At 35.8% G+C, this 25620-nt stretch overlaps 1 protein-coding gene across 2 annotated transcripts; it reads left to right on the top strand.

Annotated features, from left to right (window-relative positions):
* Window positions 1–1425: 1425 nt before the first annotated feature.
* SPESP1 (sperm equatorial segment protein 1) lies at window positions 1426–25130 on the top strand. Of its 2 annotated transcripts, none has more exons than XR_009699525.1 (2): window positions 1426–1636; window positions 24095–24182. XR_009699525.1 is itself a non-coding variant. In XM_061181962.1 (2 exons), the coding sequence occupies exons 1-2, from the start codon at window positions 1549–1551 to the stop codon at window positions 25099–25101; spliced, it is 1077 nt and encodes a 358-aa protein (XP_061037945.1). In that variant the 5' UTR covers window positions 1426–1548; the 3' UTR covers window positions 25102–25130. The 2 variants fall into 2 exon arrangements, 1 of the variants encoding a protein (XP_061037945.1); XM_061181962.1 differs by having other exon boundaries at window positions 1426–1618; window positions 24095–25130.
* Window positions 25131–25620: the final 490 nt, after the last annotated feature.

The raw sequence follows: 25620 nt of genomic DNA, 5'->3' as shown, positions 1-25620 counted from the left end.
ACCTCCAGAGCCTTATGTTCATCTGCTCACTGGACAGGCCACTCCAGTAGGAAGTCCCAAGCCCATCTCAATAGAACAACGTTGAAACTAGACTTACCTTCTTCCTCCACCCCTGCCACCCCTGTATCCCCCATTTCACACCACATGTGAGGTGACCAAGCTAGAGACATGAGCATTCATGTCTCTCATTCCTCAGTTTCAATTAATTTCCCAGTCTTGTTGATTCTAGCTCTAAACGTCTCTCAAATCAGTCCACATGTCCCATGTCCTCTGTCACTATGAGTTCAGGTCTGTATCAATGAATGGTGCCTGGATTACTGGATCAGGCTCCTAACTTGGTTACCTGCCTCTAGTTTTGCTTCCCTCCAACCCACTTTTGTTTTTGTTTTTGTTTTTCGCCATGCTTCATGGCTTGCAGGATCTTAGTTCCCTGACCAGGGATCGAACCCAGGCAACAGCAGTGAAAGCCCTGAGTCCTAACTATGGGACCACCAGGGAATTCCCCCTCCAACCCACTCTTGACACTGCAAGGATAGTAAGCTTTCTGAAGTGCAAATCGAATTACACCTTTCCCAGCTCATAACCTTGCAGTCTCTCCCCACTGCCTCAGAATAAAATCCAAGCCCCTTGCTTCCTGAGGCAGAGATATGGGTGTCTGTAAATTTAAAACATTACCATACAGTAAAATTGATTCTACAGTTCTGTGACTTTTAACACACGTATAGATTCTGAGGTCACCACAACAATCCATCACCCTCCCTCCAAACCCCTCATGTTATCCCTTTATAGTCAAGCCCTTCCCCATCCCTAACCCCTGACGACCACTGATCTATTCTCTACAGCTATAGTTTTGTCTTTTCCAAAACATGTAATGCAATCTTTTGAAAAAAAGCCCCTTAAGGCGGCTTTAATGCTTCTACCTAGCTCTCCTCCCTCATCTCCAACAACTGCCCCTCCCCCGCCCTTGCAATTAGACGGAACTATTTTCAGTTCTTGGGGAGCTCCAAGCTTTCCTCCATCTAGGCAACCTCCCCCATCCCTGCCCTTTGGAATAGGGGGCCCCTCCTCTGTTCTGCACAGTGCCTAGTGTTTCCCCATTACGGCACTTCCACGCTGTTGTAATGGCTAGGTTATTTATCTCTTCCATCAGACACTTCCTTCTGCGCAGAGGCCTTGTTTTAGGCACAGCTACAAGTCCAGTTTCCCGCATGGGCCGACGCCGCCACACACCCACCCTTAAAGCCCCAGTATTCCCCGGGTTGTCAAGACTTTCGGAGGCCCGCGAAGCCTCAGCAAGCATGTGCACGAGGGAGGGGAGAGGCGCCGTGGCCCCGCCCCCTCTGCTTGGCGCTAAGAGCGGGCGGGGCCACGGCCGTTCGCGCGCCCGTCTTCCACCGCTTCTGCGCTTGCGCGCCGGCGGTAACCGTTGCCTGGCGCCCGCGGCCCTGAGGTAGGAGCGTCGGCCGCCGACGCCCTCCGCTTTCGGCCTGAGGTAACCGGCCTGGCGGCCCCAGGACGTTCCCGACGCATGGCGGAGTGCTGCGGACGATGCCCATGAAGTTCGTAGTCCTTCTAGTTGCGCTGTTGCTATGGCCTTCGTCCGTGCCGGCGTATCGGAGTGAGTGACCGGCCCGAGGTAGCAGCCACCCCAGGGGACACTGCTGGGGGAACTTCCCGGGTTTCAGGGCCCGTCCGAGACCCGGCTCTTCCTTTTCTTGGTCCTGCATGCCTCCCCAGCCCCACTGTCCAGGGGCCCTACCTCTGGTACTGAGGTGTGTCCCTGTCCTACTCCGACCCCACCTGCGCGCGACCAGGCAGTGATCCAGGCAGTGGATCCCAAACGTGACCGGGCTGCGCCGGGCTGGGTCCCTGGGGCTGCGGGGGTGACCTCTTCACCCCGGCGGAGACGGTCCTTGCTCCCCTGGCCCCGTTTACCGGAGAGTCGCTGCAGCTGTGATAAAGCGGGGTGGGCCACCTGCGGCCAGAGGGCCCGGGCGGCCGGCTTTGGTTCGGCTGGCTGGCTGGCTCGCTGGGCATGGTTTTCACATTTTTAGCCGTGAATGTGAAATGTGATCTTTCGTGACTTGCGCAAAAGTACGAAATTCCAATTTCATTGTTCGTTAAGTTTTCCTGGAACACAGCCAGCTCATTCTTTTGTGTATTGTCCAGGCTGCTTTCCCGCCTTTTAACAGCAGAGTCCAGTAGTTGCCACGGAGACAGGATGGGCTGCAAAGCCTGAACTATTTGCTCTCTGGCCCTTTACAGAAAGAGTTTTGAGCCTGTGGTTAAACAGGGGGAGCGTGTGGATTGCGGGCAGCTGTCTGGGACGCTCGCTGACCTCCTATGCACTTCCACAGAGCATCCTCGGGTGCACAGGATTCAAAACCCTAGCTGAGCAGAATTACAGCTTCCCACTTGTCCCTCCCCGATGGCTGAAAACTAATAAGGTCATATTCAGGGGTGCTGAGACTATTAACATCACACGGACACCTCGAGGTGTTTAAGTGTCTGATAGCTGATATTCCAGATGGGACCATGAGGCTTGTTCATCTAGTCTAACTGTCGTTCATTGTAGCATCTAGTAATGTTGGGGTTTGATTTAACTATCTAACTAAATAAAATTTAACTGGTAGGTGTGAAAAAAGTACTAAGGTACATGCTAGCTATGCAGAGCTGTATTTCAGACTTGTTAGAAGGTCTTAGTTAAAAATTAGATTTAAAAAATGAAAACACAGCACAACCTAAGTCATAAATAGTAGTGGATAAAGTTCTGAATCAAGTGCCCTAGATAACTAAAGTTAACCCTTTCAATACTAGCCCTTATGATAGTTGTTTTAAACAAAAGTCTTTGTAAAATTTTTCTTTTTTGTGGTAAAGGAACAGAACATACTGAAGAGGATAATTGTCTTTTCTTGCTGTCTAGTGGTCATTATTACTAACACCAGCTATTGCCTTTTGGTAGTTGTAGACCAGTAGGTCACAACTGACTAACATATATGCAGACTTTAGTTGAAGTGACTTTAATACTGTCACACAGTACTTTCTGAGACTGCTGGTTAGCAATACCTGGATACTCAACTCAGCACAATCTCCGGCCTAACTCCATAATTTCATGGCCTGTGCTTTTTCTTTGTACCCTCTTAACCTAAACTTTCTTAAGGCTTGTAGGAAATGAAAAGATACTTCTCAGAAAAAGGAATGATTTTGTGTTGAAGATATAGATGATACAAGACATAAGGAAAATATATACAGGTCACAGATCATAGAAGATACCTTAGAAAATGTACTTTACATCTTTTCCATGGAAGGGCTTAAGGGGTATGTAGGGCAATGCTAACATGGCTACTTTCTCCGTGAAACTAGGCTTATCATTGTGTTTGATTTAAGTCAGTTATGTATTCTTTATTTTGTATGTCCACTATTCCAACAGTGTTGGCAAGAGAGTCATATGAAAAAAATGCTCTCTCATGCCAAAGTAAAGGCATATAGGTTTTCATAATGAAAAGTGCATCTTTAACAATTTTTTTTTTTTAGAATACAAGACAGTTTTGAGGTTATCTTATACAAACATCACAGGTATGTATTAAGTAATTACAGTTGTTGAAAACATCAGTACTTCTTGTAGTTACTCATACCTTTTTAGTTACAAGTACTTCTTGTAACTACTCATACCTTTTAAGTATACCTTATACTCTTTTTGAGAGTTGGGTGTACAGCAGTCTACACTCGTCTACATACACATAGATCCGGATGATGCTGGATAAACATCTTTTACTATGTACTTAAATTTATATACATTTAATTAATTTCCTTATATTTGATTTTTCCTTAGTTTTAGTTGTATTTTTTCAGCTTTAAAAATCATGCCTCTTTAATGCATTGCATTGTACAACTTGCTTTTTTTCTTTTTAAAGAGAATACTTTTTGCTTTTTTAAAAAAGTATAACTTCTAAAGTAATATTAACGTAATAGTTATATATTTAAGTACTATTAACTACTATTAAAATAAATTATATAACTTGCCTTTTATAATTTTAAGTCACTAGATATTCATGGGCCTGAAGCTATAAACGCAAGAATGTGAAATATTAGTTTTAGGGCCTTTTTTTTTGGTATCTCATGAATAACTTGTTTTTTCCTACTCATCTCTTTGGATAAATCAGCAAGAGTAGAGGTAATGATAGAGGATTGTTTTAAGCTAGGGTAACAACAACTCTTAACTTGGTTCTCTAGGTTTGTGTTAAAAGAAGGCTCAATATGTGAGTCTTGTTTGTCTTTAGGAAGGCTTTTGTCCTAATGGACCACAGAAGGCAAGGGAAGTAGTAGTAAGGCAATAATTATTCAAATCTATTGGCAATTGATGGAATTGAAAAGGAAAAACTGGAAGGAAAAGCAGATTCCTTTTATTTCAAGAACATTAAAAAGGTAAAATTCGCTTGGCTCTGGTGCTGCAAGTTCACTTTTCACTGTTTCAAGGACCAAGGCCATGGCACTTGGGAGAGTCTTTCAAACCTGTGAACGGAATGTCATGACACACTTCATTAATGTTTTAGATAATGAGGAGTATGTCTTCTAATGCGAATGTCCAGAGGGTGGCCTTTGGAGGTATAGTAGTTTCATTAGCCTGTCTATTAATATTTTATGGGGAGAAAGTTCTGTTTTTCTGTTCTTTTGAGCTGTCTTCTGTGTTCTTTTGATAGGATCTCATGTATTTTTTTAAAAAATAAATTTATTTATTTATTTTTGGCTGTGTTGGGTCTTCGTTGCTGTGCGAGGGCTTTCTCTAGTTGCGGTGAGCGGGGGCCACTCTTCATCGCGGTGCTCTGGCCTCTCACTATCGCAGCCTCTCTTGTTGCGGAGCACAGGCTCCAGACGCGCAGGCTCAGTAGTTGTGGCTCACGGGCCCAGTTGCTCCGCGGCATGTGGGATCTTCCCAGACCAGGGCTCGAACCCGTGTCCCCTGCATTGGCAAGCGGATTTTCAACCACTGCACCACCAGGGAAGCCCAGGATCTTATGTATTTTTAAAGACTTCTTGTTTTCTGACATTAACCAGTTGTACCAAGACCACTTTGTATATTCTGTGTTCTGAATGGGATTAGCCATCCTTTTGAGGAGACAAAGTAGAACATGGTATTAGAGACCAAAGTACCTGGGATGCATATCAGTGCTGGGTGATATTATTATTTAGGTTATTTTACTCAACAGAACTAGAAGAGATATATTTCAAGGTCATGAATTTGTTTTGGTTCTGATTAAATTTTAACATTACTCATAGGATAACTTTCTGATTTTTAACTCTTTACCTAAACTAAATTTGTATTCCTTTTTCAAAATATAATTTAGTGAAGCTGTTTTGGTTATCTGTTGCAGCATAAAAGACCACCCCCAAATTTTATTATTTCTCACGATTCTATGGGTTGTCTGGACTCAGCTGGGCAGTTCTGCTTCATATGGTGGAGTTGAGGAAGCTCAACTTGGATGAGAACATCCAACATGGCTGCTCATATTCCAGGGTCTTTCTCTACATGACTTCTCATCTTTGAGTAGTCTAGCCCAAGTGTCTTTATACCATGGCAGCTTGCTTCCAAGAGGGAGCTTTATAAGCCCCCTGTACGCAAGCTCTTATAAAGCCTATGCAGTGTCAGATTTGCTAATGTCCTATAACAGGCCAAGACAGTCACATAGGGAGAGCCTGTATTCAGTGGGGGAAGAAAGACACTACCCAAAAACATAAATACCAAGAAGTGCAAAGCCATAAAGTTATATTTCTTCTTTTTTTTTCAGCTTCATTGAGGCATAATTGACTAATAAAATTATAATATATTTAAAGTGTACAATGTGATGATTTGACATATGTGTATGTTGTGAAAGAATTCCCACCATTGAGTTAACACATATCATCTCACATCTTTACATTTTTTTTTTTTTAAAGCTTGATGGTATTCACATTGCTTAATTTGTGTCATGCTTTATTTATTTATTTATTTATTTATTTATTTATGGCTGTGTTGGGTCTTCGTTTCTGTGCGAGGGCTTTCTCTAGTTGTGGCAAGCAGGGGCCACTCTTCATCGCGGTGCGCGGGCCTCTCACTATCGCAGCCTCTCTTGCTGCGGAGCACAGGCTCCAGACGCGCAGGCTCAGTAATTGTGGCTCACGGGCCCAGCTGCTCCGCGACATGTGGGATCCTCCCAGACCAGGGCTCGAACCCGCGTCCCCTGCATTGGCAGGCAGATTCCCAACCACTGCGACACCAGGGAAGCCCCATCTTTACATTGTTGTGTGTATCATCAACTATTGTCACCATATTATACATTAGATCCTCAGGCTTTATTTTTCTTATAACTGAAAGTTTGTACCCTTTTACCAGCCTCTCTCCCTATTGCCCCTATCCCCAACCCTAACGTTACGTTTCTTTAACAAGGACATTTAATTAATATAAACATAATTACTTGTTTGTTTTACCTGCCAGCAAAAATTAAAATTTGAGTTAACAAATTATAGGAAAACTGCTGGAAGAATAACAAGATGCAGTGTTTCTTTTTGTGATCATTTTTTGAGTACACACCACTAATGAAGCATAGTTATTACAACTTTGATTTGAGTTGGAAGTACTTCAGCTCAGTTATTCAAGTTCATTTTAATTTGAAGGTGTTGGTGTTTTAGCTGGCAGTTCTTACATGATGACAGCTTTCAGGTATTAATTCTTACTTGCAACACTTAACTTCTGTAGAGTATGGGAAGTCTATTGTTTGTGAACCCATTTCATGACATGGACTGAAAATACAAGCAATTTGTTCTCCAAAGTTAAGACATTCAGCCAGAGTCTGGCCCACCTATAAATGATTCAGTGTGTGCGTGTATGCTAAGCTTTATATACATGAGTTCTTTATTGATAAAGCCATTCTGGTTTTCACTCTTGTGGTAATAAAAATCCTAGTTATATTTGAATCTCTTAAAAGATGAGCATCCATGATTTTGGTTAAATTTTGGGTGCAATCACCAGTTGCTGTATCAAGATTACAGGCCAAGGGCAAAGTAAAAACATATGAGTTCTTAAAGCACAATGACCAGACATATTCCATTGAACTTTAATTTTTTTTGTCATTATGTGAAAAGTTTAAAAATTGATCTTTCCTTCTTTACTGAGCTACTAGGTTTCCCCCAGTTATATGGAACATTTTGCTACTACTTTTAACTAACCAGGTATTTAATGTTATACCAATTTTTTTGTTTAAATTAACAATATTATTGGGCTTTAAGGCCTTAGTTTTTTAAAACATAAATTGCATTTTAAGCACATGATCAGATAGCAGCCATCTTATATTGAGAGATATAGATTTTTTTAGAATTCCATCTTGACTTGTAGTGTTTTTGAGTGTGTTTCTTTGTACTGCCTAAGTATTACATTATGTATACATAACATCACAATCTATTGGTATCAGCATTTTACCAGTTTCAGGGAAATGTAGAAACCTTACCTCCCTTTATGTTCTTTTACCCTCTCCCATTCATAATATAATTGTCATATATATTTCTTTTACATACCTTGAGAACCACATCAGATAGTATAGTTTTTGCTTCAACTTTCAAACTTAATTTGGAAAACTCAAGAGGAAAAGAAAAGCTCACTGAATTTACCCATATTTTTCCTCCTTCCGTTATTCTTTCTTCCTTCTCAACGTTCAGGATTCCTTCTTTTATCATTTCCTTTCTGTTTAATGAGCTTCATTTAGTCATTCTTTTAGGGTAGATCTTCTGGCCACAACTTATCTTAATTTTCCTTCATCTGAGAGGTCTTGATTATCCTTTCATTCCTGAAGGATATTTTCCCTTGATAAAGGATTCCTAGGTTGACAGTCCTTTTCCTTTTAACACTTGAGAAATATTATGCCATCTCCTTCTGACCTTCATGATTTCTCATGAGAATTCAAATTGTCATTTAACTTGCTTCTTTCAAGATTTTTTTCTTTGTCTTTAGAGTTTTCAGAAGTTTGACCATGATATGTATTGACATGGATTTCTTTGGGTTTATTCTGTTTGAGATTCACTCAGCTTCTTGAATCTGTAAATTCATGTCTTTTGCCAAATTTGGGAAATTTTCAGCCATTATTATGTCTTTGAATGCTTTTTCAGACTTATCCTTTTTCTTTTTTCCTTTCAAGGCTCAGATGACATGAATGTTAGATCTTTTCATTGTAGTCTCAGAAGACCCTGAGGCTCTGTTCAATTTTTTTTTTTTTTTATTTTCTCTGTTATTCAGATTGGGTAATTGGTATTGTTCTGTCTTCCACTTCACTGCTTCTTTCCTCTTTCTGCTGTTGAGCCTACCCATTGAGTTTTTCATTTCAGTTATTGTGTTGTTCAGTTCTAAAATTGAATTCATCCTTATATATTCTATTTCTTTGCTGAGATTTTCTATTTATTTGCTAAGACTTTCTATTTTTCATTTGTTTCAAACATGTCCATAATTGCTTGTTGAAGCATTTTTATGATGGCTACTTCTAAATCCCTGTCAGATAATTCAAACATCTGTATCATCTCTTACATCTCTTTAGCTCTTCTGCTACAGATTTAAATAGACCTCTGACACTACTTCAGTGGTGGATGGGGAGTGTTGCAATGTTACCACAGGGTGGAGAAGAAAGTCCTAGCTCCTTACTTAGTCTTCTCTACTTGAAGAGAAGAGGTATTCACACTTTCAGTGGCATTTCTGTGGGATAAGGGCAGAGGGGTCGGGGCAGCTCAGTGAAGCTTGATGAGGGTGAAAGTCTATGTTCTCCACTCAGCCTTTGCTGGTGGAGGGGTAGGATTGCAGTGTTTTCTGTGGTTTTGGCTTCTTAAAAAATTTTCTGTCTTGCTCGGCTTTTCTTTTCCTGGTCCTTTGGCTATGCAGAGAGCAGTCTTTTCTTGGAGCCTTTTTTGTCTGTGTCCATTGGTGCTTCTGGATTGCCAGCATCTCCAGTCCCCAGTCTAAGGTATATGTGGCAAAAAGAAAACCCAGGGAATTCACTGCTGTGTCATTACTCAGGTCCTGAAGTCCCTAGTTGGTCTCTCTTCCTCTCTCCACCTTTCCAAGTCTTCTCATCTCATGCTTGTCTTGCATATAATGTTCAGGGTTTAACTGTGCTTAGTAGTAAGGATATGGGGAAAAATACATGTTTTCTATCTTTTTGGAAGTGGAAGTCCAGATATATTGTTTTAAAACATTTTATTTGGGGCTTATGGAAGAGGCAGTGTGTTTTACAAGTAAACAAGAGTACCTAAGTAGGACATGCATGGGAATTATGTGATGACCTGTTTTTATTTTTAATTTTGGTCAAAATATGTTGGAATTAAGTTTACAGTGCTTTTGTCTATATTATTTTTCAGTTTGTGTATAAGGTACTAGTTGTTGGAAAGGAGAGAGAAGTCTTAATTGACTATCAGATATCTATTTAAGTTATTTAGATAGAATTTTATCTGAGTAGTGATTCATAGTACTCTAAATAATTTAGAGAGACTGTAAATAAATTCAATATTTTGAGAGTTTATCTGAAATTGTCCTTTAATTTTTAATTATTATAGGCAATTAACCGTTGTACATTATTTTACTAGCAACATTCTTTTTACTTTAAAATCAGTTTGATGCCAAACCTCAAGTTTTTTTCTTTTACAAATCTTTAGATAAATACCTATGCTATTAATCTAAAATTGTTTTAGTTTGCAGGTTCATAATTAAGAATGTCAGTAATTATAACCAAGTTAATGTCAGAGTAAAATACAATTCATATTAAGTATTATCAGAGAACTATAAAAGGTAAAGACTCTACATAGAACATTTTAATGGAAGAATTCTGTTGGTCCTTGTGACTTTACAGTATTGTATAAGTTTTATAATAACCAGTTTTTAAGATACCAAGTGCTTGGTTTGTAACACATTTCAAGTTAAATCCCATATTCACATTTTATTTATGTGCTGTTCAATACAGTTCTTGAAAAGTTTAGCTATATGGGCCTCAAGTGCAAAAACCCAAATTCTGCATAGATTTGGATGTACCCTATTTGCTTTCCAGTTTTGTATTCTGTGATAACTATACAATCACCATACAAGTAAAACACATAAAAATACTTTTTTAAAAGTAAAATTTTTAAAAAGACCTAAAATTGACCAATATTCTTCTGAAATTTTAAATTGTTACATTAAATAAGGAACTTCCCAAAGATATAGTAAAATTACCTACTTTTATTATAACCCTATATTTTATTACCCTTTGAAGTAAAGATTTTTCATATTAAAGCTCCCAAATTTGAGGTTATATATCTTTTAAAAGAAATCAACCCCCCCCCCCCCGCCCTTTTTTAACCAAAGAAGAAGTGGGAGTGGTTTAGTTTTCCTCTTTATTCGGCTTAGAAACTATTGGTTCTTTGGCCAAGATTTAGGGTGACATGTTTTTTCCTTTTTTAAAATTTTAGTCTCAAAGGAACTAGGTGTGTTTCTAAATAAGCTTTTTAATGTTAGCATTTTATTACTGTCATTACGTTTTATTGTAATTTTTGGCATGCTGTCACTTTTTAGGAGCATAAAAACTCTCCCCCCACCCCTTTTTTGAGAGTAAGGTTTTTCCGGAAAAAATTGTTAGTTAAAACACTTAGTGCATTTTAGCTTTACTGATTAGGAAATCTCTCCAGAAACAGATAAAGGTGTAGCCTTCGGGATGTTTACAAAAAGTACATTTATATATTTCCATTCTTTGAAATAGATGTTGTAGAAGAAATTTTTTTTTCACACCTATTACCAATTGAAGTTTTATTCAATTAGATATATTCATGCAATTAGATATTTTAATTGGTGCTTAATGGTGCATTTTTAAGAACTTGAGACTTCCCAATATCATTTTCAAAACTTGATTAGTGTACAGTATATTTGCACAGATAACAGAGCACTAAGTTTTCTTGGAGTGGTTTTTTATGCAGTTTCTTGAGCAAATAAAATAAGCCAGTTAATTTACATAGGTTAAAACCATTATTTATAGCCTAAAATGAGTAACTAAACCTAAAAATCATATTTTTTAATTAAAAAAAATTTACAATATCTTTGGTCACATAAACCATAGTTTCTTAGCTGTGATAGGGGAACCAAACCACTCCTAAGTCTTTGGTAGAAGAAAAAAAATCTTATGAGTTCTATTTTCAGATTCATAATCTTAAATTTAAGAAATTTTATATTAACTTCCTCTTTAAAGTAATAAAAGTTATGGCATAATGAAACTGGTAAATATAACTCTTGGCTTATATATGTCTTCAGTTAGCTCTGCTAACTAAAATGAAAATAACATCTATTGATAAAATTAAATTTTATAAATTCTGGTTCTTTAAAAATGATTTTTTAAAATCTGTGTTAATGTCTAGTAATTATAATGCAAAACAGTTACAAAAATGAGATTTTAAATATATATGTAGAATAAAGTGCACAATCACAAAGTATGGCTTAATGAATTTTTATAGTTAATGCTCCTGTGTAACCAGTGCCTAAACCAAGAAACAAAATATTACCAACTAGTTTACAAGCATTATATTTTAATGTATGCAAATATATAAAATCTTGCATAGAAATTTAAATGACTGGAATTTTCTAAATTTCTTGCACATATAAAACTGGGTTTACCAGAAAGAACTTGTATAAAAAAGAAAGGTTTGTAGTACATGCATAACCTTGTGTAGAAAGGTTATGCACATAACCACATGAGTCATTAGGTTAATCAAATAAAATTCTTGACAGTGACAGATCAAACTGCTTATATTTTTCATCCATCTGATAAAGTATACTAATAAAAAACAGCCTTGCCTTAAACTCTAGTATTGTAATGCTGCTACCAAGAAAGAATTGTCAGTTAAAACATCAACAATCTCAAATTAAAATTAAAGAATTAGAATAGAGAATACATCAGATAACTGTATATTTAACAACAAAACAATTTAAAAAATTACAAGTAACCCCAAACAAGATAATTTGACTGTTCATTAATTGGAGTAGAATGTAGTCAAATTATACAAAGGCAGTTGTAATATTTAACCTTGTTATTGTGTAAATACTTTTATGCTAAGTTTTAACATTAATAAGTTGTTATTGACAGAACCAATAATTATACCAGTTTTAATCAAGATTTTCAGCTAAAGTAATAGTTGTATGGTTTATCATGTTACAAAAAGGAGTGCAGTTATAATTTAGATAAGGGGTTTAAAATTAAAGTAGGTATGCCTTAATGTTAAAATTCAGTTGGAAAAGAACAGTAAAAATTAATGTCTTTACATATATATTTTCTAGTTCTGTTGACTAAAATGGCCTAAGAACAATGTCAGTCCATAAAGCCAATCTTGAAATGCACCTCTAGCCCACAGACTTTTGTCTCTAATATTGTGTTCCACTAAAAGAAACCAGAACTTCTTGAAAGGATACCTGATTTTCTTAGGCAGATTATACTTAGGCAGATAAAGTACAGATTGGAGGGGTAAGGGTAGAAGTGGGGTAGGAGATGGGAGGGAGGCAGGCAGCAGTAACTGCCAGATAGCAAGCAAGGATGTTTTGAAAATTCAGAGGCTCCCTCAAAAGGACACAAGAGGCCGCTTACAGTGGCTCCAACTGGCTAAATTGTGACCATTTGAACATAAAAAAAGAAAAGATAATATTATAAGTTAAGACTGTAAAAAGCCTATGAGTCATAATGAAACTCAAAAATATAAGAACTATTTTTCAAATAATGAATACTTTACTCAGGTGAATTTTATTCTAATATTTAAAGATATTATTTACATTTAATTTTATTTATGTTCCTAAGGTAAGCAAAAGTGTTTCCATACACAAAAACGAATACAAATCAATGCTTACAAAAAGACCATACTTTCTTCCTGTAGAGTATTTATAGACAGGCTCATGATTCTTTTGCTGCTATCCCAGAGGCTCCCCTGCCAACAGGATTCACATATTAGAAGATAAGCTACCATTTTGTTTCAGAAGTCAATGAAATGTGTCAAGATGGTCCATTCACACTAAGGAGCCCTCCCAATGATCCTGATGGCTATACCACACAGGATAAAGAGAACTTGATGCTCCAAAGCCAAGTGAATTTAACCTTTTATATGTGCTTAATATATATATAGAATTATACTTTTTCCTTAAATTTATTTGCTTATTGGTAGGTTTACCAGTTGTTGCTGGTTGCTACCTTAAATTCTCTTCTTGCCCTATGTGGTTCTTGAAAAGAATGGAGTGGATAAAAACATTCCCAAAGACAATGTTAGAAGCCAAGGACTTACACACCAGGTCTTCTGCTTTCCTGGTCCAAAATAATCTTACTTTGTAAATTTCATTTTCAACATTTAGTCTTAGGAGGTAAAATGAAAAGTAATTTATTTGTGTTGCTTACTCTTCAGATGAAAAATAATGTTCCAGATTCTTGGATTTGTGGCTTCAAGGCCAAGAAAATTTAATGACTTAAAAATGTATGAGGCATATCTTAATAAAAAATTTTTTTAAACACTTATCAAGTATAGTAGTATGTATAGTATGATTGTAGTTATGTAAATATACATAACTTGAAGGATGTTATAAAATGTATATAGCATGGCAATACTCCTCAAATTGATCTACACATTCAACACAGTCCCTATCAAAATCCTAGCCTGCTTTTTTTGTAGAAATTAACAAACTGATACTAAAATTCATATGGAGTTGCAAGAGACCCAGATACCCATAACAATCCTGAAAAAGAACAAAGTTCAAGGAGATTTCGAAATTTAGTATTACAGCTGCAGTAATCAAGACCGTGTAGTACTGGCATAAGATTAGACATATACATATAGGAGTTTGGGATTAACATATACACACTACTATATATAAAATAGATAATCAACAAGGACCTACTGTATAGCACAGGGAACTCTACTCAATATTCTGTAATGACTTATATGGGAAAAGAATCTGAAAAAGAATAGAGGTGTATATATACATATAACTGAATCACTTTGCTGTATACCGGAAACTAACACAGTATTGTAAATCAAGTATACTCCAATATAAAATAAAAATTAAATTTAAAAAGAAAGAAGAGAATAGAAAATATAAAAGTGTGCCACACATAAAAAAAAAAAAAGAATAGACATATATATTAATGGGATTGAATTGAGAGTCCAGAAGGGAACTCTTACACTTAACAGTCAATTGATTTTCAGCAAGGATGCCAAGACAATTCAGTGGGGAAAAGAATAGTCTTTTCAGCAAATGGTGCTCGGACACGAGGAAAAGAAAATGAAGTTAGACACTTACCTCAAACCATATACAAAAATTAACTCAAGCTGGATCATGGATCTAATGTAAGAGCTAAAACTATAAAACTCTTAGATGAAAATGTAGGTGTAGATCTTTGTGTCCTTGGATTTGGCAGTGGTTTCTTAGATATGACACCAGAAGCATAAGCAACAAAAGAAAAAGAAAAGATAAATTGAACTATATCAAAATTTAAAACTTCTGTGCTACAAATGATAACTTTAAGAAAGTAAAAACACAACTCACAGGGGCTTCCCTGGTGGTGCAGTGGTTGAGAATCTGCCTGCCAATGCAGGGGACACGGGTTCGAGCCCTGGTCTGGGAAGATCCCACATGCCGCGGAGCAACTAAGCCCGTGCCCCGCAACTACTGAGCCTGCGCGTCTGGAGCCTGTGCTCCGCAACAAGAGAGGCCGCGATAGTGAGAGGCCCGTGCACCGCAATGAAGAGGGGCCCCCGCTCGCCGCAACTAGAGAAAGCCCTCGCACAGAAACGAAGACCCAACGCAGCCATAAAAAATAAATAAATAAATAAATAAATAAATAAAAGAGAAGTCACAGGGTAGGAGAAAATATTTGCAGATCATATAAATGATAAGGGACTGGTCTCCAGAATATATAAAGAATTCTTATGACTCAATAATAATAAAGCAACTCAATTAAAAGCTGGGAAACTATCAGAATAGACATTTCTCTAAAACAGATATACAAATGGTCAACAGGCACATGGAAAGATGCTTAATATCATTAGCAGTTAGAGAAATACGAGTCAAAACCACAATGAGATAGGACTTCACACCCACAGAGATGGCCATATCAAAAGGACAGACAATAACAAGTATTGGAATCATATGGAGAAATTAGAACCCTCATATACTGCTGGTGAGAATGCAACTGCTTTAGTAGTTCTTGAAAGGATTAAACATAGTGTCAGTTCCACTCCTAGGCATGTACTCAAGAGAAATGAAAATGTATTAACACATCCACACAAAAACTTGTACATGAATGTTCATAGCAACATTACTTATAATCACTAAAAAGTAGAAATGACCCAAATGTCCATCAACTGATGAATGAATAAACAAAATGCGTTACATCTGTACAATGGTCTATTATTTGGCCATAAAAATGAATGACATACTGATATATGCTACAACATGGATGACCTTGAAAATATTATGCTAAGTGAAAAAAGCTAGTCACAAAAGAACACATATTGTATGATTTCATTTATATGAAATGTCTTGAATAGGCATTTCATAGAGAGACAGAAAGTAGATTAGTGGTTGCCTAGGGCTGAGGGGTAGGGGTGGGCTTCTTTTTGGGGTGATGTTTTAAATTTAGATTGTGGTAATGGTTCCACAACTGTGGCTATACTAAAAACCGTTAAATTGTATACTTTAAAATATGTAATAGATAAACCATGAAGATATTTTAACATTGCCTAAGATTATAATTTTCTTAAAGTTATGTTAATGTGATGTTATTTTAGAGATTGGTAAAATCCAATAAAAGAAAATTAATAGAACATAAACAAATTTAGTTAAATTTATGTGATCTCAGCTTATATTATGCCCTTTAGTAAGAACCAGTTAGAAGTTCGGGGGCTTCCTGAAAATTGGAGCTGTTTAATGACAATGTTTATGATGTTGTTTTAGATAAACTTCAGATTTAGAAATTTAGAAAAATATGGTTAAAGCAGTATCTTTTATTATTAAAAAAACTGCCTGCTTTGCCTAAAATAAGAACTTTTTTTACTTGTCCAGATTTTCTTCCTAATTATTTTTGGACTATTAGCCAAAAGCAAACAAACAAAAAGCAAACTTAAACCAAACCAAAACAAAGAAACAATAAAAAACAGTCTTTAGACCAGCAGATTTATCTTAAACATAACATGAAGTTTAGTTTTCCTCTACAGCATTCTTCTTTAGAAATTTTTTTGCGTGTGATTATTTCCTTAAGGTAAATTATGGGAAGTACAATTAATTTACATACTTGCCAGCATTTAGTTCATTCATTTAATCATTCATTTAACAGATGCCTTTTGACTGTCTACTATGGTGCTAGGCACTGGTTAGAACAGGGGAAACAGAAAACAAAGCAGACATGGTCACAGCTCTCAAAGAGCTTATAATATGTAGCAGTTAGCAAACATTAAATATATACATAGTCAAAATTATCCCAAGTTTTATAAAGAAAAGACCAGCATGCTAGAGAGAGACTAGTGAAAGATCTGGGGATCAGAAAGTAAGGAAGTTACTTCTTTTACTAAAGAAGTAACATACGCACATGACAATCCTAGCTTTTATTGTTTAAAAATTTTTTTGCCTAATTGGTAAAAGAAAAATTGTTTTTAACTTGCGTTTGTTTATGAACAGTGAATTTTAGCAAGTTTTCATGCTAATTGACTTTTATGTTATTCCTTAACCCTCTTCTTCCTCCTTTAATTGACTATTCTATGAGGAGGAAGTGTGTATTTTGAATGTATTGTTTGTTGATTGAAGTTTTATATTTCATTACTCATTTTAAATCATGATTTTATTATTTTCCTCAGAATAAACTCAAAATTAATTAATTTGCTTTTTTACCTCTGTGTGAAGTGAATATATTCCTTTGTAAGTCATTGACTGTCAGTTCCTACCCATACTTTGTGTTAAGAAAACATTAGGGACTTCCCTGGTGGTCCACTGGTTAAGACTGTGCTTTCGCTGCAGGGGGCGCAGGTTTGATCCCTGGTCAGGGAAGTAAGATCCCACAGCGTGGTGTGGGAAGGAGAGAGAGAGAGAAGGAAAGAGAGAAAGAAAGAAAACATGTTAAATTTGGATCAGTTATTTTTAATATTGCCAATACATCTTAATACATGAAAGGGATATATTTTGGTCCAGTTGACAGTAGAGCAAAATTTTGTATATTTTACCTATTTATTTATGATATTTTAGTATTCACGTGTATTTAAAAATAGAGCTGTATTCCTTCAGAACAATTTTATTATCATACTTTTACTATTTTGCCAGCATCCTAGTGTCATCTTTTTATGACAACATTGTGTAGTTTTTATGTGTACCTGCTTGAAGTAAGGCAGCCTGTGTTTGAATCCCTTATTACCACTTATAAATTAAATATAATATCAGGCAAATTACTTATCCTTTCTAGGTGTCCTCCTTTTCCTCTTTATAAAAACACTTCACGGGACTTCTCTGGTGGCGCAGTGGTTAAGAATCCGCCTGCCAATGCAGGGGACACGGGTTCGAGCTCTGGTCTGGGAAGATCCCACATGCTGTGGAGCACCTAAGCCCGTGTGCCACAACTACTGAGTCTGCACCCTAGAGCCCAAGAGCCACAACTACTGAAGCCCGTGAGCCACAACTACTGAAGCCCGCGCGCCTAGAGCCCGTGTTCCGCAACAAGAGAAGCCACTGCAATGAGAAGCCCGTGCACTACAACTAAGAGTAGCCCCCGCTCGCTGCAACTAGAGAAAGCCCACTCGCAGCAGCAAAGAGCCAACAGAGCCATAAATAAATAAATTAATTAATTAATTAATTAATTTAAAAAAACATTTCACATCCAAAGCCTTTAGTATAGTGCCTGGCACATAGTAATCGCTCAGTCAGTCAGAGCTGTTATGGTCTTTTCAATCACTGTTTTCCAATTTCCCCTTCAGATTTCATGCTACTTTTGTTCCTACAGTTTTACTATTTTGTTTACTTTTCTGTTATTTCTGTCATGTGACTAATTCCCCCTGTACTATTTCAAGAAGAAAAGTGCAGACAGTCCCAAGCTCAGCTATTGATATAATCTCCATGTCTGTGATTCCTGTTAAACCTCAAGCCTGCATTAGCAGGTAGCCATCCTGCTTAGTTGAGGCACTTTCCAGGCAGCATTATGGCTTCTCAGGGTGGAAGAGATTCTTACTTTAGCCACATTCTAAGACATTGCAGTGTTTGGTTGCATCACTAACTGGTGAACATAGAGGGAGTATTATAAAGTACACCAGTGTAGACAGCAAATATCCAAAGTATAATAACCAAACTACTAGCAGAGTAGTCTGGTCTTTGTAAGAATTTGAATTTTGTTCATCTTTCTAGCACCTCCTGAAGAATGGCGAAAAGCAGATTTTCACAGCGGCCAGGGCCATTTGTAGGGATATTTGAGCCTTGCTTATCTTTTACTACCTTGCTTTGTGAACATTTAAAAAAATTTTTTATTTTATATTGGAGTATAGTTGATTTACAATGTTGTGTTAGTTTCAGGTATACAGCAAAGTGATTCAGTTATACATATACATATATCTATTCTTTTTCAGATGCTTTGTGAACAATTTTATAATGATCAAATTGACTGGCAAGAGCAGTCAATATGAAATATGTAGATGTTTTTGGAGGGAAAAAGCAGGAGGTGGGAAGTGTGTGCGGAGAGGATGGATTTAACAATAGAACAGTGTATAGACAAAGAGTACATGAAGAGGGGAGGAAAAGCAAGGTAGAAGGTAGGGTGCTCTGTTTTTAGGCAGCCATGAACAGGATTTTTAGTGTTGCCTGAGTTTCAGTGTAAAGGGATTATGAGTACTTCAGTTCTTTTAGGAATCAACTAGCAATTATTTCTGTCCTTTGACAATCTAATTTGCCTAATAGTAACCTGGGTATCCTATTTACTACTTTGAGAAGAGACAAGTTAATTAAAAATTGAATGTTTAGCAGACTGTAATCTAATAGCAATGTCTTTTAAGAAGCATTTAAACCACTGTTGGTTGCAGACTTTTGATTTGCTTGTGAATAGTTGCCCAGAATTGAAATTTTTCCAAAACAGGTTTTTAAAAACATTTTATCATGGAGAAGTTTAAATATATACACAAGTAGAAAGAATGGTATAATCTTCATATATCTATAACCAGTTTCAACTATTATTAACCTATAATTAATCTTGTTTCATTGATATTTCCACCCACATTCCTTTCCACCTTACCTCCTTGATCCCTCTCCCCAAGGCTTGGTCCCTCTCGCCAACTCCTAAGACTTGGATTATTTAGAAGCAAATTCCAGGCATCACATAATTTTATCAGTAAATATTTCAATATAAAGCACTAAAATATAAGTACCTTAAAAAACTACAAAATGTGAATTTCACACCTAAAAAGATAATTTCTTAATATTATCAAATATCTGGTCAGTGTTCAAACTTTCCTGAGTCTCTCTTTTCCAGTTTAATTGAATTCAGATTCAAATAAGATTCATGCATGTAATTCATTGATATGTCTGTTAATTCTCTTTTAATCTGTAGTTCCTCCTTCATCTCTATTTTTCCCCTTGCAGTTGTTGAGGAAATTGGATTATATGTCCTATAGTTTCCCATAGTCTAGATTTTGCTGAGTATATGCCCATGGTGTACTTTATATTTTCTTTTGTTGTCTCTTGTACTTTCCATTCGTTGTTAGTTAGATCTAGAGAAACTTGTTAGACTCAGGTTTGACCTTTTTTGCAAGACCACTTCATAGGTGGTACTGTGTTCTTTTATCAGGAAGCATATGTCTGATTGTGTCTTTTGTGATGTAAATAATCATTGATACATTGCAAAATAATTATATTCTAATTATAAATGGCTTCTTCATTTATTAGCTGGAATAATTTATAAATTGAAACCTTCCCTCACCTTTAGCTGTATTTCAATATGCAGTTGCATCTATTTCTGTATTTTCTGTTCCATTCATCTGTCTATTCATGTACAATGCTATACTATTTTTATAATAGAGGCTTTGTAATATATTTTAATATATAATAGGGCTAGTCTCTTGTTTTTCTGGCTATTCTTACTCTTTGTTCAAATGAACTTTATAATCTATTTTTATAACTTCATTAATATTATTAACATATTAATGATATTTTACTAGGAGCATATTAAGTGTAAAATTAACAGAGAATCTGACATCTGAGCATCTTTATTTTGAATCTTCTTGTCTTAGAACATGGTATGTCTATCTGTTGAAGTTTACATTATGTCTTTCAGAAGATTTTATTATATTCCTGTATCAGTTTTCTGTGACTGCTATAACAAATTACCACAAACTTGGTGTCTCAAAAGAACAGAATTTATTCTCTCACAGTTCTAGAGGCTAGAAATCTAAAATCAGCTTTACTGAGCCAATATTAAGGTGTAGGGCAGAGTTGTGGTCCCTCTGCAAGCTCTAGGAGAAACTATTTTCCTTGTCTCTCATTCTTTACCTTATGGCCGCTTCACTCTAATCTCTGCCTCCTTTTCTGTGTTACTTTCTCCTCTTCTGTGTGTGTTTCAAATATCTCTCTGTCTCTCTCTTATAAAAACACTGGATTTAGATCCCTCCCAGATAATCCAGGTTAATCTCCTTTGTCAAGATCCCTAACTTAATCACATCTGCACGGACCCTGTTTTCTTTTTTTTAAAAAATTTTTGTTTATCTACCTCTCTGTCCCCCCCACCACCAGTTTTATTGAGTTATAATTGACATACAGCACTGTATAAGTTTAAGGTATACAGAATAGTGATTTGACTTACATACATCATGAAATGATTACCACAGTAAGTTTAGTGAACATCTGTCATCTCATATAGATACCAAATTAAAGAAATAGAGAAAAAAAATTTTCCTTGTGATGAGAACTCTTAGGATTTACTCTCTTAACAACTTTCATATATAATGTACGTCAGCGTTATATTTAGCGTATTGTACATTACATCCCTAGTCCTTATCTTATAACTGGAAATTTGTACCTTTTGACTGCCTTCATCCAATTCCCCCTCCCCCCCACCCCCACCTCTGGTAACCATAGATCTAATCTCTTTTTTCTGTGAGTTTGTTTGTTTGTTTTTGAAGTATAATTGACCTACAGCACTATGTTAGTTCCTGTTACACAGTACAGTGATTGGATATTTCTGTACATTTCAAAATGATCACCACCATGAGTCTAGTTACCATCTGTCACCATACAAAGATATTACATAATTATAACTATATTCCCCATACTGTATATTTCATACCTGTGACTCGTTTATTTGTAAGGTAACATTTACAGGTTCCAGGGATTAGGACCTGATCTCTGGATGTCTATATTCAGCCTAGTATAATTCCTCATATAAATTTTGGACATGTCTTTTTAAATTTATGATTTGATATTTTCTTTCATTTTTTGGTATCATAATAGCATCTTCTTTCTCATTTTATCTTCTAACTGGTTTATATTTGTATATTGATTTTTGTATGTTGATTTTATAACATGCTACTTTACTAAATTCTCTTACTCCATGTAGTAGCTTTTTCAATGGATTCTTTTGTGTTGTCTCGATGTATAATTATATCATCTGCATATAAAGATAGTTTTATCTTTTTCTTCCCAATTCTCATGCTTCCAGTTATCTTATCTAATTACATTGACTGATACCTCCAACATGATGTTAAATAGTAATGGAGATATTAGTATTCTGATCTTGTTCCTTATCTTTAGCAGGAGAGCTTCTAGTGTTTTTTACTAAGTAGAATCCAAAGCCTATTTCTTTTTAGGGATTTAAATTTATATTTTAAAATGAGAAACGTAACCAGTTTTGCCTTCATAGAGAATAATATTATCTTATATAGTGCTCTGTAGCTTTTCAAGTGTTTTCAAATAACTAATTTATGTAGTTCTGTGAGATAAAAGGGCAGATATAGTATCTTAATTTCATAGGTAAGTAAATTTTCAGAGAAATCAGGTAGTTACCTAAGGTCATGATGCTAGAAACTGGTAGAACCAGGACCAGAATGAAAGGTTTTTTTTGACTGCACTAGGCTACAAATTCATTTTACTTAATATTTTCCTTCAGGAAAACTCGAGATTCAGGACAATGCATTTTATAAATATAAGAATACATAAATAAGTTATTTTCCTTTTTAAAATGTGACTTTTAATGGTTTACTATGTTAAGTGATTGTGTGTGTGTGCTTAGAGAGTAAAACATTATAGATAGGTCTAATGACCCCTTTAATAACCAACTTCAGTCCCATTCCCTCTCCTCTGGGGCAAATGCCCACATGAATTTGGTATGTCATGCTTCTAATCCATTAAAAAAGTTCTCAATTCACAGACAAATGTATGATGCTATGTCACTGATTCATAAAAATTATAAGGATAATATACAAATCTACCTTATGTTCTATATCTTTCTTTTTTCACCCATCATCATCAAATGGATCTCGGGGTATGCAAGACTTTTCTGAACATGACATAAAACGCAGAGTCTCCTTTTAGAATCTAGATCTCTAGTAGACAAGTCTAGTGTCTTTCCACTATCACTTTGACTCACTAAACTGTTCTGGTTAAGATTTTTAAAATTTAGAAACATAATTTCAATTTTGATTAAAATTCCGTCTGGTCTTTCTAAGTTGTAACAGGTGACTTAAGGAAGAGAGGAGGTAAATCGTTTTTGGACTATTTTGTGCTTGCCAAAGAGCTGAATAAAAGTGCCTCCTGAGCAGAAAGTTTGTTATTTCATTTTGCCTGCAGAGGGAGGGTTCAGATAGAAGTTATTCATTAGTGTTTGCAGAAAAGTGACTTACTTCCTTGAATTAAATCAGTTTGTATCCATGATAGTGGTGAAGTCAATTCAAAATTACATGTAACACAAAATTCTAGCACTTAAAATTTAAAACTTCTGACTCTGGAGTTGGGGAGTTGAGCAGAATTTCAGAATATATTATTCAATAATCTTTTCCATTTTCCACATTGGAAATGAGAGGCTTCACCACTCAGATACTGCAAAATACCAGTATAAATAGAACTGCCATTTTGTTGTAAGAGTAAAATGTTGATGATTTAAACCAGGAATCAGTAAACTTTTTCTGTAAAGGGCCAGGTAGTATTTTCAGCTGTGTAGGCCATATCGTCTCTGTTCCAACTATTCAACTCTACTGCTGCAGACAAAAGCAGCCATACACAATACATAAACAAAGGGGCAAGACTGACTGAGTTCCAAAAAAACTTTATTTATGAAAATATTTGGGTGGATGTGACCCACAGGCTGTAGTTAGATTTTTGCTGGGTTGAAGGCAGTGGTATACCGGTAAATGTTTAACAACTGGCTTTTCCGAGAGGTGGGTACACCCTGACTTACAGCGTTTGCCCATTTACATGAGACAGATACCCTCACCATGGTTGATTTCAAACTACCTACTTGACATCACTCATCAGGGAGGTGAAAGAGATAAACAGTGGCATACCATTATATAGCATTTATAACATACTAGATGTAAATAACCTCAAGAGCATAAATAATAGTAAAATGAAATAAAATAAAAGTGATAAGTTTTGAATATTACCTTGTTTTGAGTACATTTACTTAATTGTAAATTCAGAAAATTTAATTTTTAACAATGTCTGTGTTTACCATCTGGCTCACAAAATTCCTAAAAATTTAATAATTGGCTCTGGTGAGCCACTGTAAGCCTACTACGGCACACCACTGTGTTAGAGAACATAACCAAGAATTTTGTTTTAATAAGTTGCCTACTGAATCATAAGTTATATGGGAGAGTAAAAGCAAAGAGATATAGAGAATTGTGTTAATATGTAACTTTTGCACTAATTTTGCTCATCTGTTTTAATAAGAATCTGAAAAAATAATTTTGTTCCTTTAAATGAGAGTTGACTGTGTCAAAGGTGCTTTATTTCTTGGTTCTTTATCTCAACTTTTAAGTGATGGCATATGAAGTAAATTTAGGTGAGTAGATTCTGTCAATATGACATACATAATAATAAATGTTACTTATTGTTTGGTTTTTTTCCCTTAAGGAATAACTGTGACGCCTGACGAAGAACAAAACTTGAATCATTACGTACAAGTTTTACAGAACCTAGTACTAAGTGTTCCCACTAAGGAGCCAGGTCGTCAGAAAAAATCAAAGTCTCCAAACAATGCTGATACTGTAGGATCGAGGGTATCAAAATTTAAGGAGGTAAAGTTTACACATGATGAAGCTCCAGCTGAGAATGATGTTTTAATCAATCCTGTCAGTGAAGAAACTACAACTTTCCCTACTAGGGGCTTCACACTGGAAACAGAGAAGAAAAAACATACTAAAAGTACAGCTTTCTGGTCAATTAAACCAAATAACATTTCTGTTGTTTTACATGCAAAAGAACCTTATATTGAGAAAGAAGAGCCAGAGCCAACTGTAAGTCAAACTGAGGCACCAAAGCAATTGCCAAGTGTTACTGAATCATTTACAAGTCAAGGTGTCACCTCTTTAAGTAGGAACACTGACTTGGATACTGCCACAGAAGAAGATGTTCCTCAGCTCTCAGGCGACTATGAAATGGAAAATCCTGAACCACACAATTTGTATAATGAAGACATTTTGAAAAAAATTGCAGATATTGGTTCACAGGTGCAACAGGTACCTCTTCCTGAGAGCTTCAAGCCAAAATATAGAGCAGACATTCAAGCCTCTAAAGAACACCTAAAACGAAGCCTTGCTCTAGCAGCAGCAGCAGAACATAAATTAGAAAAAATGTATAAATCCCAGATGTTACCACTAGGACAAAGCAGTGATGGAGTTGATGACATTGAAACTGTTATTAACATGCTGTATAATTCTAGATCTAAATTACCTGAATATTTAGATATTAAATATGTTCCACCAGAGATGAGAGGGAAAGCTACTGCAGTATTCAATATATTAAAAGAAATATTATGTGTAAGTCAAGGAGAAACTCAAAACCTCATTAGGAAGTTATTAAACAATAACATAAAACTTTTAAAACTACTTGATATTCATGACAAAGTTGATCTAAGCTAACTGTGCATTCATTCACAGGGGAAATAAGCATATTAGTGATTCAAAAGTTGTATAAAAATATTTTCTATTGTAGTTCAATGTGCTAACATCTTTATATGTCATGTATTATGAAAAGTTTTCATATACAATAAAACCTAACAATTTAAAATAAAATTTTGGTTCAGGAGTTTGTAGTTTTTTCTCATTAATTTTAGAAGTTATAAAGATCTAATCCATAAAATGTTTAAGCTTTGATTTTACTTGAATAGGTTAGTAAATTCATCCATTTTATAAGACTTAAGAGACTTGTGCAGTCTGTATATGTAGCTGGTTTTAAATAATTGCATATAAATGTAAAATTTTAGGATATGTGGTCTTTATTACTCTTTCAGAGGATCTGAGTTTTCTATCTGAATAGCATAGTTGGAGTATGTATCAGAACTACTTTTATTTGAATATATATGTGCCTCCTTTGAAAGGTGGATGATACATTAAGATACATCCCTGTTCCTTTGTTGTTAAATACTTTTGGAGTATCAG

This window comes from Eubalaena glacialis, chromosome 2 (assembly GCF_028564815.1).
Source record: "Eubalaena glacialis isolate mEubGla1 chromosome 2, mEubGla1.1.hap2.+ XY, whole genome shotgun sequence".
Taxonomy (NCBI): Eukaryota; Metazoa; Chordata; class Mammalia; order Artiodactyla; family Balaenidae; genus Eubalaena; species Eubalaena glacialis.
The sequence above is the reverse complement of the archived record's forward strand: the minus strand, read 5'-3'. Positions and strand labels throughout refer to the sequence as shown.

Coding starts and splice junctions, on each gene's coding strand:
- SPESP1 (XM_061181962.1), top strand. CDS start 1,549: ATGCCCATGAAGTTCGTAGTCCTTCTAGTTGCGCTGTTGCTATGGCCT. Junction 1,619..24,094: donor GTCCGTGCCGGCGTATCGGA/GTGAGTGACCGG, acceptor TTTTCCCTTAAG/GAATAACTGTGACGCCTGAC.